General features: G+C 53.9%; 1 protein-coding gene across 4 annotated transcripts in view; it reads left to right on the top strand.

Annotated features, from left to right (window-relative positions):
* The window catches only part of Cyth1 (cytohesin 1), an 84,254-nt gene extending 72,917 nt beyond the window's left edge, over positions 1-11,337 (top strand). For 3 of the 4 annotated variants that reach the window (XM_013113370.3, XM_040750129.1, XM_013113371.3), the window contains exons 10-13: positions 1,009-1,087; positions 7,036-7,107; positions 8,235-8,389; positions 9,523-11,337. In XM_013113370.3, the coding sequence (XP_012968824.1) occupies positions 1,009-1,087; positions 7,036-7,107; positions 8,235-8,389; positions 9,523-9,601 (385 nt within the window). In that variant the 3' untranslated portion in view covers positions 9,602-11,337. The remainder of the gene's footprint in view (positions 1-1,008; positions 1,088-7,035; positions 7,108-8,234; positions 8,390-9,522) is intronic. The other variant, XM_013113369.3, reaches the window with a different exon arrangement.
* Positions 11,338-13,842: the final 2,505 nt, after the last annotated feature.

Raw genomic sequence — 13,842 nt, 5'->3', positions numbered from 1 at the left:
GAGTAACTTCACAGAGCCCACACTTTGCTACATAAGTCTCACTAGCATTGAAGAGGACTGAGGAGGCCCCGGACAGCTGCTAGTCACCACCTCCTAGCTGTTAGGGCTTCCTCTTGTAGTTACATGGTTTTACAGAGTCACATGAGTCCCCAATGGGAAGGCTCCGGAGCCCACCTCTGGGATAAGCTAGTCCTTTCCTGGTGAGGGAGCCGGCTTCAGTTCACACCCAGAACTCCAAAGACACCATTTTCAGGACACTAAGGTGGCTGAAGCCAGTGTACATAGAATGTCACCACAGCGGCGCGTAAGGGAGTCCGTGGTTTGGGTGTAAGGGCTCACAGGACCTCACTTTCTCTATCTTCTCCTCCCACTTCCATGGAACTCCCTGCCCATGCACCCTGCACCAGGATGCTGGCCCCTCCCTCCCTTTCTAGCCTGTCTCTGTCACACAGGGTGTGGCCCCTCCCTCCCTTTCTAGCCTGTCTCTGTCACACAGGATGCTGGCCCCTCCCTCTCTTTCTAGCCTGTCTCTGTCACACTGGATGCTGGCCCCTCCCTCCCTTTCTAGCCTGTCTCTGTCACACAGGATGCTGGCCCCTCCCTTCCTTTCTAGCCTGTCTCTGTCACACGGGGTGTGGCTGACTCCTGCAGCCTGAGGTACACCTGCATTGCACCGTCATGCCCTGGGCTTTCCTCCCTCGCCCATGCTTTCATCTTGCTGTCTGGGACATCTCAGGGTGTCACCAGGCATGCTTGCTCTGCTCATACCATAGGCTTTCACTCTGTGAAAGACGCTTCTGTCTTGGCTGTGTCTTGTCACTGATGTAAATTTTGCCATGGTCTAAATGTTCTCCTGACACCCTGCCCAGCCCCATCCCCTCCCTGGGAAGAGAGCTGTGTGTGTGTGTGTGTGTGTGTGTGTGTGTGTGTGTGTGTGTGTGTGTGTGTGTGTAGCACGCACCTGCCCTGCCTGGTGTCTCTTGTCAAGGGCACCTTCTTTTTGCTCTCAGGTGGCAGGGTGAAGACCTGGAAGAGACGCTGGTTCATTCTGACTGACAACTGCCTTTACTACTTTGAGTACACCACGGTGAGTATCTGCTGGTCCACGTGGGCCAGGGTGGCCCAATCCTCTGCGTCCAAACCACTCTAAGCAAACACAGCTAGAGGGGACCTGGGAGAGAGTCCCTTCTGTCCTTCTACTTCCCTGGGGCCAGGGAAGGACTGAGGTAAATCTCAGAGTAGGGCCCTAACAAGGGTGTGGAGGGGCGGCCCAGAGCCAGCATGGGTCCTCGGCACACACAAGCTGCAGCAGTGAGAAGATGCAGTGGACACAGCTTCGGGGCTGTTTGGAGCGAGTTGTCAAGAAAGACCTGTGGACCTGGTGACAGGGGAATGACTGTGATTTGGAGAATTTCAATTTTCTGGAGCCTCAGAAACGCCCAAGGATTTGATTCAGATGGAGCTGTCTCAGTGGGAAGAGTAGGGGAAAGGAGGAAGATGAAACGGGTAAACCCATTTGAGAGAATCCTTGAGTTTCCTGACACCACAGAAGCTCTGCTGGTGTCTCCTCAGTAGGATCACTCTTCACTGCAAGGGCATGTCACAGCAGGTACCTTTTGTAGCTGTAGGAATAAAAAGTACCCAATAAAATTCCTGTGGGCAGAGCACCCAGAAAGCCATAGGTTGTTGGTGCTCAGACCATGACTCCCCACACTGGTGACATGGCACTCTGGTGTTCCTGCCATCTTCCTGGACACCTGCAGGCACAGAGGCGGTTCTGCTTGCATTCATATTGGACTTGGGTCTCGAACTAGGTCAGTGTAGTTAACTTGACTGGATCTTCACTGAGTAACATTTATCCCACTGAGAAAACAGGGTTGAAGCCTCCTTTGTATAAAGATGGAGCACAACAGTGTTTAAGTAATAGAAAAAAAATCAACTGGAGGATTACCACGAGCTTGAGGCTAGCTTGGCCTACATAGTGAGTTCCAGGCTATCACATAGAGTGTTCAGACACTCATGCTGATGATGTCCTGTGAGCCTGACAGGGCGTTGTTTCCAGGGCGCTTCTCACCAGGGCCCCACTCAGGCCAGCCAAGTTCTGCAACTGCCTTCGCTCTTCAAACGTTAGAACAGTGTGCTAAGTATATAAAAAGGGGAAGAAAGAGTCTCCTTGTTCCACCCCAGGGTACTTGGGACAAACGGCTCAGTAGCCCCCTGGCTACTTCTGGGCCCCCACCCTCCCAAGCACTTCCTTCCTTTGACTTTCTAGGGGCCTAGGCAGCAAGGGCTGCAAACCCCTGACAGAGGACCCTAGTGAGGCTGAGTGCGAGGGTGAGGCAGCCAGACCAGGAAAGGGCGCTACGGTTGGGTCACCCTGCTCTGGCACAGGGGTAGTAGCTGGAGTTGCAGAGTGGCTCTGCAGCAGCCTGGGTGTGAGGTCAGCCCATGCCACCCTTTGGCCTGGAGGAAGGCACAGGCTGGCGATGGAGGAGGAGGAAGCCCCTCCCTGGACATGCACACAAGCAGCCTCCAGGCCTTAGAATGGCAAATACCAGGCCCCCAGAAATTCCAGGAGAATCGTCCAGAGTCATTTAAATAGTGACCAGAATGATCTAGAAGGCAGAATGGGACTTCAGCTCATGAGAGCCAAAGCTGTGCATTTTTGCATCACTATACGTTGGTGGGGACTGTGTAAACGTTAAAGGAGGGGACACATTAACTAATGACGCCCTCACTTCCTGCGGGGGAAGGCAGTAAAGTCAGAAGTGAGCTAATGGGTGCCAGGGACAGGACACAATTTCAGTGCCAGAAAGTTGATACCTGCAAAATCAGTTTCACATTGGTGGGTTGTTCCCAGGATGCAGAAGGTGGGAGTGTAGGTGGGGGAGGGGTAGCGTGGGTGGGGATGGCTGCCGACCTCTTTCACTTAGGTCTGGAATAGACATACTGAGCTCAGCCAGCCAAGTATGCGGACCTAAGGGGCCAGTGCTGAAATCTGCAGTGGGGAAAACTGCAGTTGACAGTACCATGCACCGAGCTGTGCAACCAAAGCCAGACTGCCCACATGGGGACCTTGTCCTGAGGGCTGCTGCCAGTCACACTGAAAAGCAGGACCCACGCTGACATTTCCTTAAACACAGACACTATAAAAGACGCTCCGTATAAACTGATGCTCAACACAGAGCTGGGACTTGGGTTACTTAGCTATAGACCTGCTGCTAAATGTCCCAAGTCTGAAAGCAGCGTGGAATACAGGGTCCACCTGAACTGTGCCAAGACCCCGGATGGATTCAGCCTGTACTAAGTAACTGAACCCTGCAGCTGCAGGACAGGCTGGGGGCCTGAGAAATCCGGAAAGTGTCAAATGAAGTCAGTGCCAACAGGAACCAAGCAGTAGGAAGAACACTGACATTTCCAAAACAGACTAAATGCCTAGCAGTTTTTACTTTAAGAATGGTCTTTTATGGCTAAGAAGCATTTTCCTTGAAGTTCACATGTTTTCACTTTCTGCCTCAAGTTTTTCTTAATAGGATACCTTATGAAAATGCTACGTGAAATAGCCCATCCTCACAGACATGTTCCTCTCCCTCTACGTCACACCAGCACTCCACCCCGCCCCTTCCCATCCCCGTCCACATGGTCACCAGGTGATCTGATTTGGAGTGTTGAAAAACTTTTTCCTAGCTAGGCAGTGATGGCACATGCCTTTAATTCCAGCACTTGGGAGGCAGAGGCAGGTGGATCTTTCTGAGTTCTAGGCCAGCCTGACATACAAAGTGAGTTTTAGGACAGCTAGGGCTACACAGAGAAACCCTGTCTCAAAAAAACAAAACCAAAAACCAACCAAACAAAAAAACCCTTTTTCTTTTTTTCTTCTGTTCTTTTCTGCAGTGTTTTAAGTTCTTTATAATGAACAAGTCATGTTTTTACAAACCACATAGGCCAAAGGTCTTGGCACTGGTTATTTCTGTCCCCATCGGGGAATACAGCCGATGAGGGATATAGTATAGATGAGCCAGTGGTGAGGTGTACCGTGGGTCTGCTCCTGGACTTGATATGGAATTACTTGCTTATTTTATTTCTGGTGCTAGGGATAGGACCCAGTACTCCTGTTGAGCGGTACTTCGAGCCCCTGAAAGTCCACATAGAGCTACAGAATGAGAGTTCTGCACAAGGACCCATTTCATATTTTGGACTTGACGTTATTAGCCAGCAACAACATTGAGTTGCTGGGACCCACAATTCCCAGTGCTCTCCAGGTTCTGTGGGGTGCGCATGAGTGAGCATTGCTGGCTTACTTCAGCCGCCACTAGCCTGCAGAACTTACCTGTGGGAGATCCCCAAAGGGCCCAGGGTCTCCCTGGCCGCTCGCAAGGGGCTCCAGAGCTGGTCCTCACTCCTTTTGATCTGCGACTGCACATCCAGAACACAGGCTGTGTACCGTGTGTGTGTAGCTCGTTGCTTCAGGCCCCTGCCGTCTAGGAGAGTAAAGAAACCGTGGCCTCACAAGGGCCTACGTGAGCATGACTTGACAACCCACTTCAACATCCGAACCCTCAAGATGGCCGGGCACCACGTGGCCTGGAAACGAAAGTGGAGGGAAAGAAAGAGGAATGGGGAAATGGTCTGGGAATTGAAGAAGCCGGTGGCCGCCCCTCCTGCAGCTGTCTGGGGTTCCTCCTCAGGAGAAGGGAACACTGTGGGTCTGCTAAGGGTGGGCATTGTGTGCACATAGGAGGGTCAGGGGAACTCAGGTAAATGCGGTATCTCCCCTCCTGTAACTGCCATGCGAGTGACCAATGCCCCAGAAGAGGCCTGTCAGAGGAACCTGTCAGAGGAACCTGTGAGAGGAACTTGTCAGAGGAACCTGTGAGAGGAACCTGTGAGAGGAACCTGTCAGAGGAACCTGTGAGAGGAACCTGTCAGAGGAACCTGTCAGAGGAACCTGTGAGAGGAACCTGTGAGAGGAACCTGTCAGAGGAACCTGTCAGAGGAACCTGTCAGAGGAACCTGTCAGAGGAACCTGTCAGAGGAACCTGTGAGAGGAACCTGTGAGAGGAACCTGTCAGAGGAACCTGTCAGAGGAACCTGTCAGAGGAACCTGTGAGAGGAACCTGTCAGAGGAACCTGTCAGAGGAACCTGTCAGAGGAACCTGTCAGAGGAACCTGTCAGAGGAACAAGCTTGCTCAGCTTAGCGCACCACTCTCCAGTGACTCATTGGCAGGGAAAGGCCAGAGCAACTTGCCGGAGGGAGGAAAGGACAGAGAGGAGCCTGATGCTGTCTCAGAGAGATGGCCTGTTGTTGCAGCAGCAGCCAGGGACAGGGGAGCAGTGAGCTCAGGAGCAGACAGACGGACATGCTCTCAGAAATAAAACATGCCAGTCGTAAATGCGGTAGAAGGGCTGAAAGAACCATGGTTTCCAGAACAAGTACAAGGACACAGAGAAAATGAGACGGGAGACGGGAACTCCCAAGAGGTCCCATATGGCCCAGAAAGAGACTAGCAACCACTTAAGACCAACCCCAAATGAAAACATGTCTCCAGGCTACTCTGCATCAAGACTAGCAACAGACCCCACCAAATCCTTACCGAGTCTCAGTACCCGGAGGACAAAGAGGACAGTTCCAGCCAACAGAGAGACCTACACAGAACAGCCTGGGAGCTGAGGGTGCCAGGTGTCAGTCACAGTCTGGAGGATGCACTCTCTGCCCACACGGTTAGATGCAGCCAAGCTCTCAGTCAGATAGAGAACTCTGCAACCGCAGGAGCTTGAACATGTTCGCCTGCCCTTGCACCCTCCCTCAGAACGTTGGCGGAAGATGCACCCCGCCAAAGCGACAGCACCCAGTATAATGGGGGAGATCTTAATTGTGAACTGGGTCCTCAGGCAGTGAAACCGTGGACAGCCGCAGACTTGGGGGTAATATGTCCCCAGGCTTAGAGGCCAGCTGGCTCTGGGAGGGACTTGGCCGCCAAGTTAAGAATAGGAGAATGCTCAGTATGAATCAGCCTAAGAAAGGAGATGGCAAGACACAACACATGGGATTGATTTGGGTGCCGCTCAATAGAAAAGTGGTGGATGTGCACGCTCACCACCCAGCTAAGGCGGTGAGCGAAGGAAGAGTAGACTGCCTGGTCCAGATTAGCTGCTGCGTGGCATAGCCCAAGGAGCAGAGAGGTGCTCCAGCTTGATTACCGAGGGACAAGACAGGAAGGGCCGCGTCTTTCTCAGTAGATGCTACTGGAAGTTCATAGAAGCAGCTCAGATAGGGCCAGAGCTAAATGGATTGGCGGGAGGAGGGTAACTGTCCCTGCAGGGCCCGGGAAATGGGGGAAAGGCATGCTTGCCGGCTTGTCTTTATACAGTCATAGAAGAGGATTTGGTTGGTTGGTTAATGGGTTTGTTTGTTTGTTTGTTTGTTGACACATTGTGCGTGTGTAACTCTGATCAGCGTGTTTGGGGAGCAGCAGGCCTTGACCAAGGCTTCCCGGCTGGTAGGGGTGGAAGTGTGTCCATGGTGGGGGCCGTGACTGACGTGATGGGGGAAGGGGGAGGGTCTGTCTGGACCTGAGCTCAGCTGCCTCTGTGGATCTTGGAGCAGCTGTGCAGGACAGCGCTACTCTGAGGGTCACACTTGCTGCTGACGAGCGGTGAAGAATGGGGCAGTAGGAAAGTCATCTGGAGCCCTGCATCGGGCGTGGGAAAGGAAGAGTCCAGGTGAAGACATGGGGGAGGGAAAGCTTCTCAGGGAAAGCAGCTGACCTGTTCCCTGCTTGAGGCCCCATGGGTCATTGCCAGGTACACTTTGAAGGCATCTGAGGGGCCCCCTGGCCTTGTTATCTGCAGAGGACTTTGGATTTTTCCCAGTCAGACCACACACTCCTGACCCTGGTCTTGTTGTAGATCCCAAGGGTGGCTGAAGTCAACCTGGGAGCTTCATGCCTGAGAGGGAGGAGTCAGGACCGGCTGAGGACAAATAAACAGGTATTTCCTCGGCTGTGAGTGACGTCTTTCTGCTCCTGTTCCAGGATAAAGAGCCCCGTGGGATCATCCCCTTAGAAAATCTGAGTATCCGAGAAGTGGAAGACTCCAAAAAGCCGGTGCGTGTTGCTGCCATGGTGCCCAGGGTCAGAAGGGGATGGTCATAACCTTGCTCTGAAAAGAGTGGCACGTGAAGGCATTTTTAGACAAACACGAGAACCTGGAAAACCTAGCCATGCCTTTACATCCACCTGTTTGACTGTCCTCAGTGCTCGAGTGAAAGATGGAACAAGTAGCCCTACTTCCTTCTGTCTGTCTGCCTCAGTGTCACCTACTGACTGAACCGTCCCTCCTGACAGGTCAGCTGCGAGCGAGCGCGCGCCCACAGCTCGGTGCTGATTTATAACTGACGCACCGTGTGGCCTAGGCACAGCTCCCCAGTAGCTCTGTACATGCCCCTGTCTGTCAGCAGTGTCGGGCCAGCGTCTTGACCAACAGACAGGCCTGAAACACAGTTGACATCCTGCCGTGTTCTAGTCTGGGCTGCTTTTTTCCACAGGAAAAAACATTTGCGTGTGTGTGCAGGTGCGCATGCGTGTGGAATGTGTTCACGCATGCGCACGTGAGGTCGGTAGTCCCACAGTGAGGCAGGGTGTGCAGAAAGGAGAACTCCCGGAAGCTCATGGGCTTGCTAACCTACGTATGCGGTGGGAGATCAACACTGAGTCCTGTCTCAGACAAGGTCGAAGACGGGCTGGCCCTCAAGGTTGTTCTCCAAGCCCCGCCCATACAGCGCACCTGCATTCACACTTAAAGTGCACATGCGCACCTACCCCCCATACCTACAACCGCCCCCACTCCCACCCCCCCACAAACTTGTTTATTATTTATTTATTTTTTATTTTTCAAGACTGCATAGTCCTAGCTGCCCTAGAGCCTGCTTTGTAGACCAGGCTGGCCTTGAACTCAGAAAAATCTACCTGCCTCTGCCTCCCGAGTACAGGCTAAAGGTGTGCGCCCCCACACTGGTCCACGCTTAGCTTTTAAATGCAGGATCAAACGCAAGCCCTCACGCTTCTGTGGCAAACACTTCGTCAACTGACACGCGTCCGCAGGCCTCATTTCTGCAGGGGTCCCTGACAGGCATTCTTGAGAGTAAGAAGAAAGAATCTTTGGGCTAGAAATAACGTTTTCCTCGGTCAGCAGCGTCCTAAAGTCTGACTGTGCCTTTTCATCGTCCTCCCAGAACTGCTTCGAGCTTTACATCCCTGACAACAAAGACCAGGTGATTAAGGCCTGTAAGACCGAGGCCGACGGGCGAGTGGTGGAGGGAAACCACACGGTGTACCGCATCTCCGCCCCCACCCCTGAGGAGAAGGACGAGTGGATCAAGTGCATCAAGTAGGTGGCCCCACGCACGGGAGATCCAAGCCCAGCCCCCTCGCACACGGGAGATCCGAGGGGGCCGGATCTGGTTGCACCACCCTCTCCTCTGCAGTTCCTGTCCTTCCAGCTCTGAAAGTCTTCAGGGAGGCTTCCCAGCAGACCTTGGGATTCCTGCCTGATAGAGCATTAGTAGGCCATGTCTCCAGCCTAGGCACCTAGAGAATTCAAAGACCCAGAGTGGGGACAAGGGCCACCTACATTAGTGTGTGTGTGTGTGTGTGTGTGTGTGTGTGTGTGTGTGTGTGTGTGTGTGTGGAGGGGGACACATCTTGACACATCTCTCCCTGATGCCTCCTCAGTGGCGAGCACTTGACTGGGTAGCACTTGACTTTATTGTACTTGTTCGTCCAGGGAGACCATTCTCCCAGTTACAGACATGGAAGTGAGGGCACTACTGTACAAGGCCGAGGAGCCTACTGGAAGGGTTAGCCACTCCCCAAAAGCCAAAGCAGAATCACCTACACCCTGAAATGAAAGGCCTCCGACTAGCCGCATTCCAGTGGGGGCTGAGCCCTTGTGGTTGTGAGACCCAGCTAGCTCACCAGGGAGAGCGCTGGGATGTGTGTGCTGCGGGCTCCAGGCCACTGGTGACCACTAGAACTGAGTGTCACACAGACCTGCTTCCCGAGGAGGCCCAGTGCGCCCTCCCTCCCTGTGCTGGACAGGCAGCACGGCGGCCCCTCGCACTGGACCCCCAGCAGCAGCTCTCGTCAGCATGGGGCTGGTGCCCAAAGGTCCCCAAAAGTCCCCTGCAGTCCACACCAGCCTCTTGAGCTCTGTGAGTGCAGTAATGTATGTCATCGATTACAGCACGGCACTCAGGGCTCAGAGGACAGTCACTTGGCTGAGAAAACCAAGTCCCCGGGCTTGGAACTCAGCTAGGGAATGTATAATGATTCTACTCTCAAACATTAAGTGAAGTTAGCTTAAAATGGTCAGAAACCTCCAGGGTAACTTTGTTACATGTCTCTGTAACGGGTGTCACCTCAAGCAACCAGTTGGACAGTGAGGGTGGGTGTTCCTGGTGACAGCTGGCAACCCAGGTCTGTCTGTCCCTCATGCCTCTTCTCCCCCTTTCTGTCCTGCAGAGCTGCCATCAGCAGAGACCCCTTCTACGAGATGCTTGCAGCACGGAAAAAGAAGGTCTCCTCCACAAAGAGACACTGAGGGCGCGCCAGGGCACGGGCAGCCCATGAGGCTGTGGCCCTTCCTCCCGCCTCCCCTGGAGGGGCGCTGTGAGCGCGCAGAGAGCAGAGGGCTCTTCTGCCAGCTCCTGCCGCTCCCAGAGACTGGCTTCAGCTTCTGCAATCTTCTGAGTGGGAGAAGGGCGGACAGTGATGGCCGGGGCCGGAGATGCTGCTGCCACTCACGGCTCGGGAGCCGCTCTCGGCACCCTCCGCTGCTAGCGGCAGAGCAGGGCCGCAGCCACACGGCTCCGCTGAGCAGGGCCGATGGCACCGCAGAGAGCTCTTTACCTCACAGTGTTCCTGCCCGGGGGCCTTCAGCTCTGCCCCACAAACGCCTGTGAGGATGTACTCTTGTGTACTAAGGAGAGGGGGGAAGGAGAGAAGCCACGCACTATAAAGATTTATTTTTGTTTTTGTAAAGCAAAAGTGAAAGTAGCACTGTACCCCTACCCTGCTGTGCCCTGCTCGGGAAGCTTCCCCTAGAAAGGGGCTCTGGGGCTGCAGGCACCCCAAGAGCTGCCGCCTCGTGACCTGTGTGGGCTGCTGGCAGGGCCGAGCAGACACAGGGAGGCCTCCAGGGCCCCAGCAGGCAGCAGGCAGGCAGCGTGGGCAGCCCCGCCCGGTGCCTATGGGATGGGTGAAGGTGGACAGCTAAGCTCCTTGCCCGGCCCTCGGCGCCCAGGCCCCACTGCGCTTTAAAGCGGAGAGTCCGTGTTTTCCTAATAACCAAAACTGTGAGGAGGTCACCCCATGGTGCCGGGTGGCCGACTGTTTCATAGCTGGTCTTTCTTTGTCCTCCCCAAGAACTCCTCCACTCCTCGTTCTAGAGGAAGGAGTAGGTTTTACCTGATCCCCTTGGCGCTTCAGCCTTTTCTGCCTCAGAACTATCCCCAACTGGACTATTGTGGTGCACTCTGTGGTAGCCTCCAGGAGCAGGGGCCTTGCTCAGCAGGGCGCAGAGCAGCCGAGGGAGGGTGAGGTGGTCTTGGTGTCCCCGCCCTCTGTGGCGGCCTGGTCTCCTGACTCAGCGTGAAGGGAGCCATGAAGCCCAGCATCTGCCGTTCTCTCAGGGACTCTCAAGGGCAGCTCCTGCTCCTTGGCCGGGGCCAGTCCAGGCAGAGCAGGTGGCAGGTGGTGTCTTGGCACACTCCCCCACGCGTCCAAGGCCTGGGTGGCAGAGTGCTGCCTCCAGGCGGGTGGAGGAGCCGTGGGCTCCCCGCTGCTGGCTGGGCTCCTCAGAAGGAGGTCAGCACCTCTGGAAACAGCTTTGCCGAGAAGGGTGAGTGTGAGGGCAGCACTCTGCCCCCGTCCTGTGGATCCGGCCTCAAGTGGCTTCAGGTGCTCCATGCCAGAGTGTGTGCAGGTGACAGTGACGGACGGAAGAGGGGTCCAGGCCGGAAACCTGAACCTCCTGGTAGAGAACCAGGCAGCGCTGGCCCAGGGTTCTCACAGGTGTGCCCTGGGCAGACCAGCGTCTGGCTCAGAGCCAGTCTATTTATCAGAGGTGTAAATAATCCAGTCTCCTCCTTTTAGATTATTTTGTATTTGTTTTAAAAAGGATTTGTCAAAATACAAAGAAATGGCTGAAAGTTGTTGACAGGGTTTTTTAAAAATATTATTATTGTTATTATTATTCCAATTGTTTTTTGTTTGTTTTTGCCTTGTAAACTAGCTCCAAGGAACTGCAGCAAATAAACTCCAAATCTGCCCAAACCACTTTCGTTGTCTGCATGGCTGCTGGTGCCATCTCTTGTCAAGCCTGGGGTGGGGGGCTGGTGTGCGCCTGTAGCATGGGTGTGGTCCATCCTGAGTGTGGTTTTGTGACTAAAAGCAGAAGCTGGGCAGGAGCCTGTATTTCCTCAAGGGATGGCATAACAAGGGGAGCATGGGCTTGACCTTTGCCCCCTCTTTTTGGGAAAGAAACTCAACTTCAAGGCAGAGCATAAGTGCCCACATTAGCCAACTGCATGCATGTCCTTGTCACCAGGAAACAAAAAGGCTGCAAGTGCGTGATCAGGGTTATCAGAAGTTGGGTCTCTCTTCGCTCCCTCCCTCCTTCCTTCCCTCCCTTCTTCCTCCCTCCTTTCCTTTAATTTTTTAAGATAGCATTCCATGTAGCTCAGGTTGGCCTTAAATTCCTTGTGCAGCTGAGGGTGACCCTGAATTTCTGATCTTCCTGAGTCCACCTCTCTCTAGTGCTGAGATTACAGGTATGTACCGTGCCCAGTTTGTGAAATGCTGGGGATTGCACCAAAGCTTCCTGTGTGCGAGGTAAACGCTCTATCAGCTGAACTGCCTCCCAAGCCTGGGGGGCGGGGGACAGGCCAGGCGCGCAGAGCATCTCCTGCTCACAGGTTCTCACAGGCGTGTCCCTGGGCAGACCAGCACCTGGCTCAGAGGTGTAAATAATCCACACGTAGTTTTTCCTCCTTTTAGATTACTTTGTATTTGTTAAAAAAAAAAAAGATTTGTCAAAATACAAAGGAATCACTGAAAGCTTTTGACAGGGTTTTTTGAAAATATTATTTCAATTGTTTGTTCTTGCTTGTAAACTTGCTCCAAGGAAGTGGGTCACTGGGGGCATGGTTTTAGGCATGGTGTCTCGTCCTCTCTCTCTGCCTCCTGCGTGCCCTGAGGTAAGCAGCCCCTGCCACACGGTCCTGCTGTCATCGTGTCCCAGGGTCATCAGATCCAAGGACTATGGACTGGACCCTCTGAAGCCGCCAGCCAAATGAACTCTATCCTTTTTGGTTCCGGGTGTGCGGGTCCCATCCAGGGAGGGCTAACAGCCGGTTAACCCCATGCTCAGCAAACAGCCGCTGCCCTGACTTCCACCATGGCAGGCAGTGTAAAGGTCAAAGGTGGTGTGCACTTGGTACCGGAACGCGTGTCCTGACAGACAAGAAGCAGGCACGGGCAGGAACAGCCCCAGCAGGGACGCTATTCTTGTCTCCCTTAATCCAGGTCTCTGCATCTCATTCCTTGACATTTGATGACATTTACTTACCTCCTCTTGGTTTGTTTATTTATTTTTTGGTACACATTTGATCAAAACGAATCTGCTGATGTGTCCCACGTGGCTCTTGCTGTTTACATGGCTGCGTCTTGTTCATAAGCTTGTTCGTAAGTCAGCACTATGCACGGAACCCCGTCTCTGTGAGCACCTCAGCTTCGTTTCCTCACTTCTAACTCTCCCAGCCCCGTCAAACGGGCTTCTTCTGCTTCGTTCTGTGTGACTCCAAGCCCTTGAGGGCTGAGTTGCAGCATTTTCTGCTTCCTGGTCAGTCAGAAATACTCTGTTCCAAGCTCTTGTCTCCTTAAAGTAGCTGCACTAGAGTTGCTCTGCCCTCCCCCCCCAACCCTTCGTTCATTCGTTTGTTCGTTCATTCATTCATTCATTCAACAAACACTGCGTGGGGTCTACTAGACTAGGAAGCCAAGTATTATGACCCTGTTGACTGCTGGCCTGCCTGAGGCCCCTGGGAGCAGAGACAGCAATAGGACATCACAGCCATTGCAGAGACAGCAATAGGACAGCACAGCCATTGCAGAGACAGCAATAGGACAGCACAGCCATTGCAGAGACAGCAATAGGACAGCACAGCCACTGCCTTGGAGGCAGGGCGGCCGGGTTGGGCCAGCACACCTGACGCTCCTGACTCATCTCTTCCTGAGCATTAAATTGACCACTGGCACCTGCTGGAGAGCAGTGGAGGCGTAGATGTGGACGATGAGAAAATACCAAACCCGTGTGTGTGTGTGAGAGAGGGAGAGAGACAGACAGACACACAGACAGACACACAGACAGAGAAGCAGCGCTTTAGAAAGGTAGGCGGCATGGGTGGCTATCCTGCTATCCCTTGTGCTGTGCTGGCCACAGGAGGTGACCTCATCACCATTGAGCAGTGTCGTGCCCTGTCTCTGGAGTCCCTCCGAGGCCCCAGCCTTCCACCTGGGCTGACACTGGCCTGTGTAGCCCCGAATGGCTTGTTTGCCAGCTTTGAGCCTCACCCCACCGAGAATGTGACCCTGAGCGTGACAGCCGCACTCAGTGTCGGAGTTCTCTGGGCCCAACAGAAGGTGAATGCAAAAAAGTGTACTCACTGGGACCCAGCTTTCTCTGGAACTAGCCAGTGTTAGAAACTGCCCAGGGGAGGGACAGGCTTGGGTCTGTCTGTCCCATGCACGGTTCTGGACCTTCTGGTTAGAGGCTGTCTCGGT

This window comes from Mesocricetus auratus, unplaced genomic scaffold, assembly GCF_017639785.1.
Source record: "Mesocricetus auratus isolate SY011 unplaced genomic scaffold, BCM_Maur_2.0 Super-Scaffold_100007, whole genome shotgun sequence".
Taxonomy (NCBI): Eukaryota; Metazoa; Chordata; class Mammalia; order Rodentia; family Cricetidae; genus Mesocricetus; species Mesocricetus auratus.
Note: the sequence above shows the minus strand (reverse complement) of the source record. Positions and strands in the feature narration are given on the sequence as shown.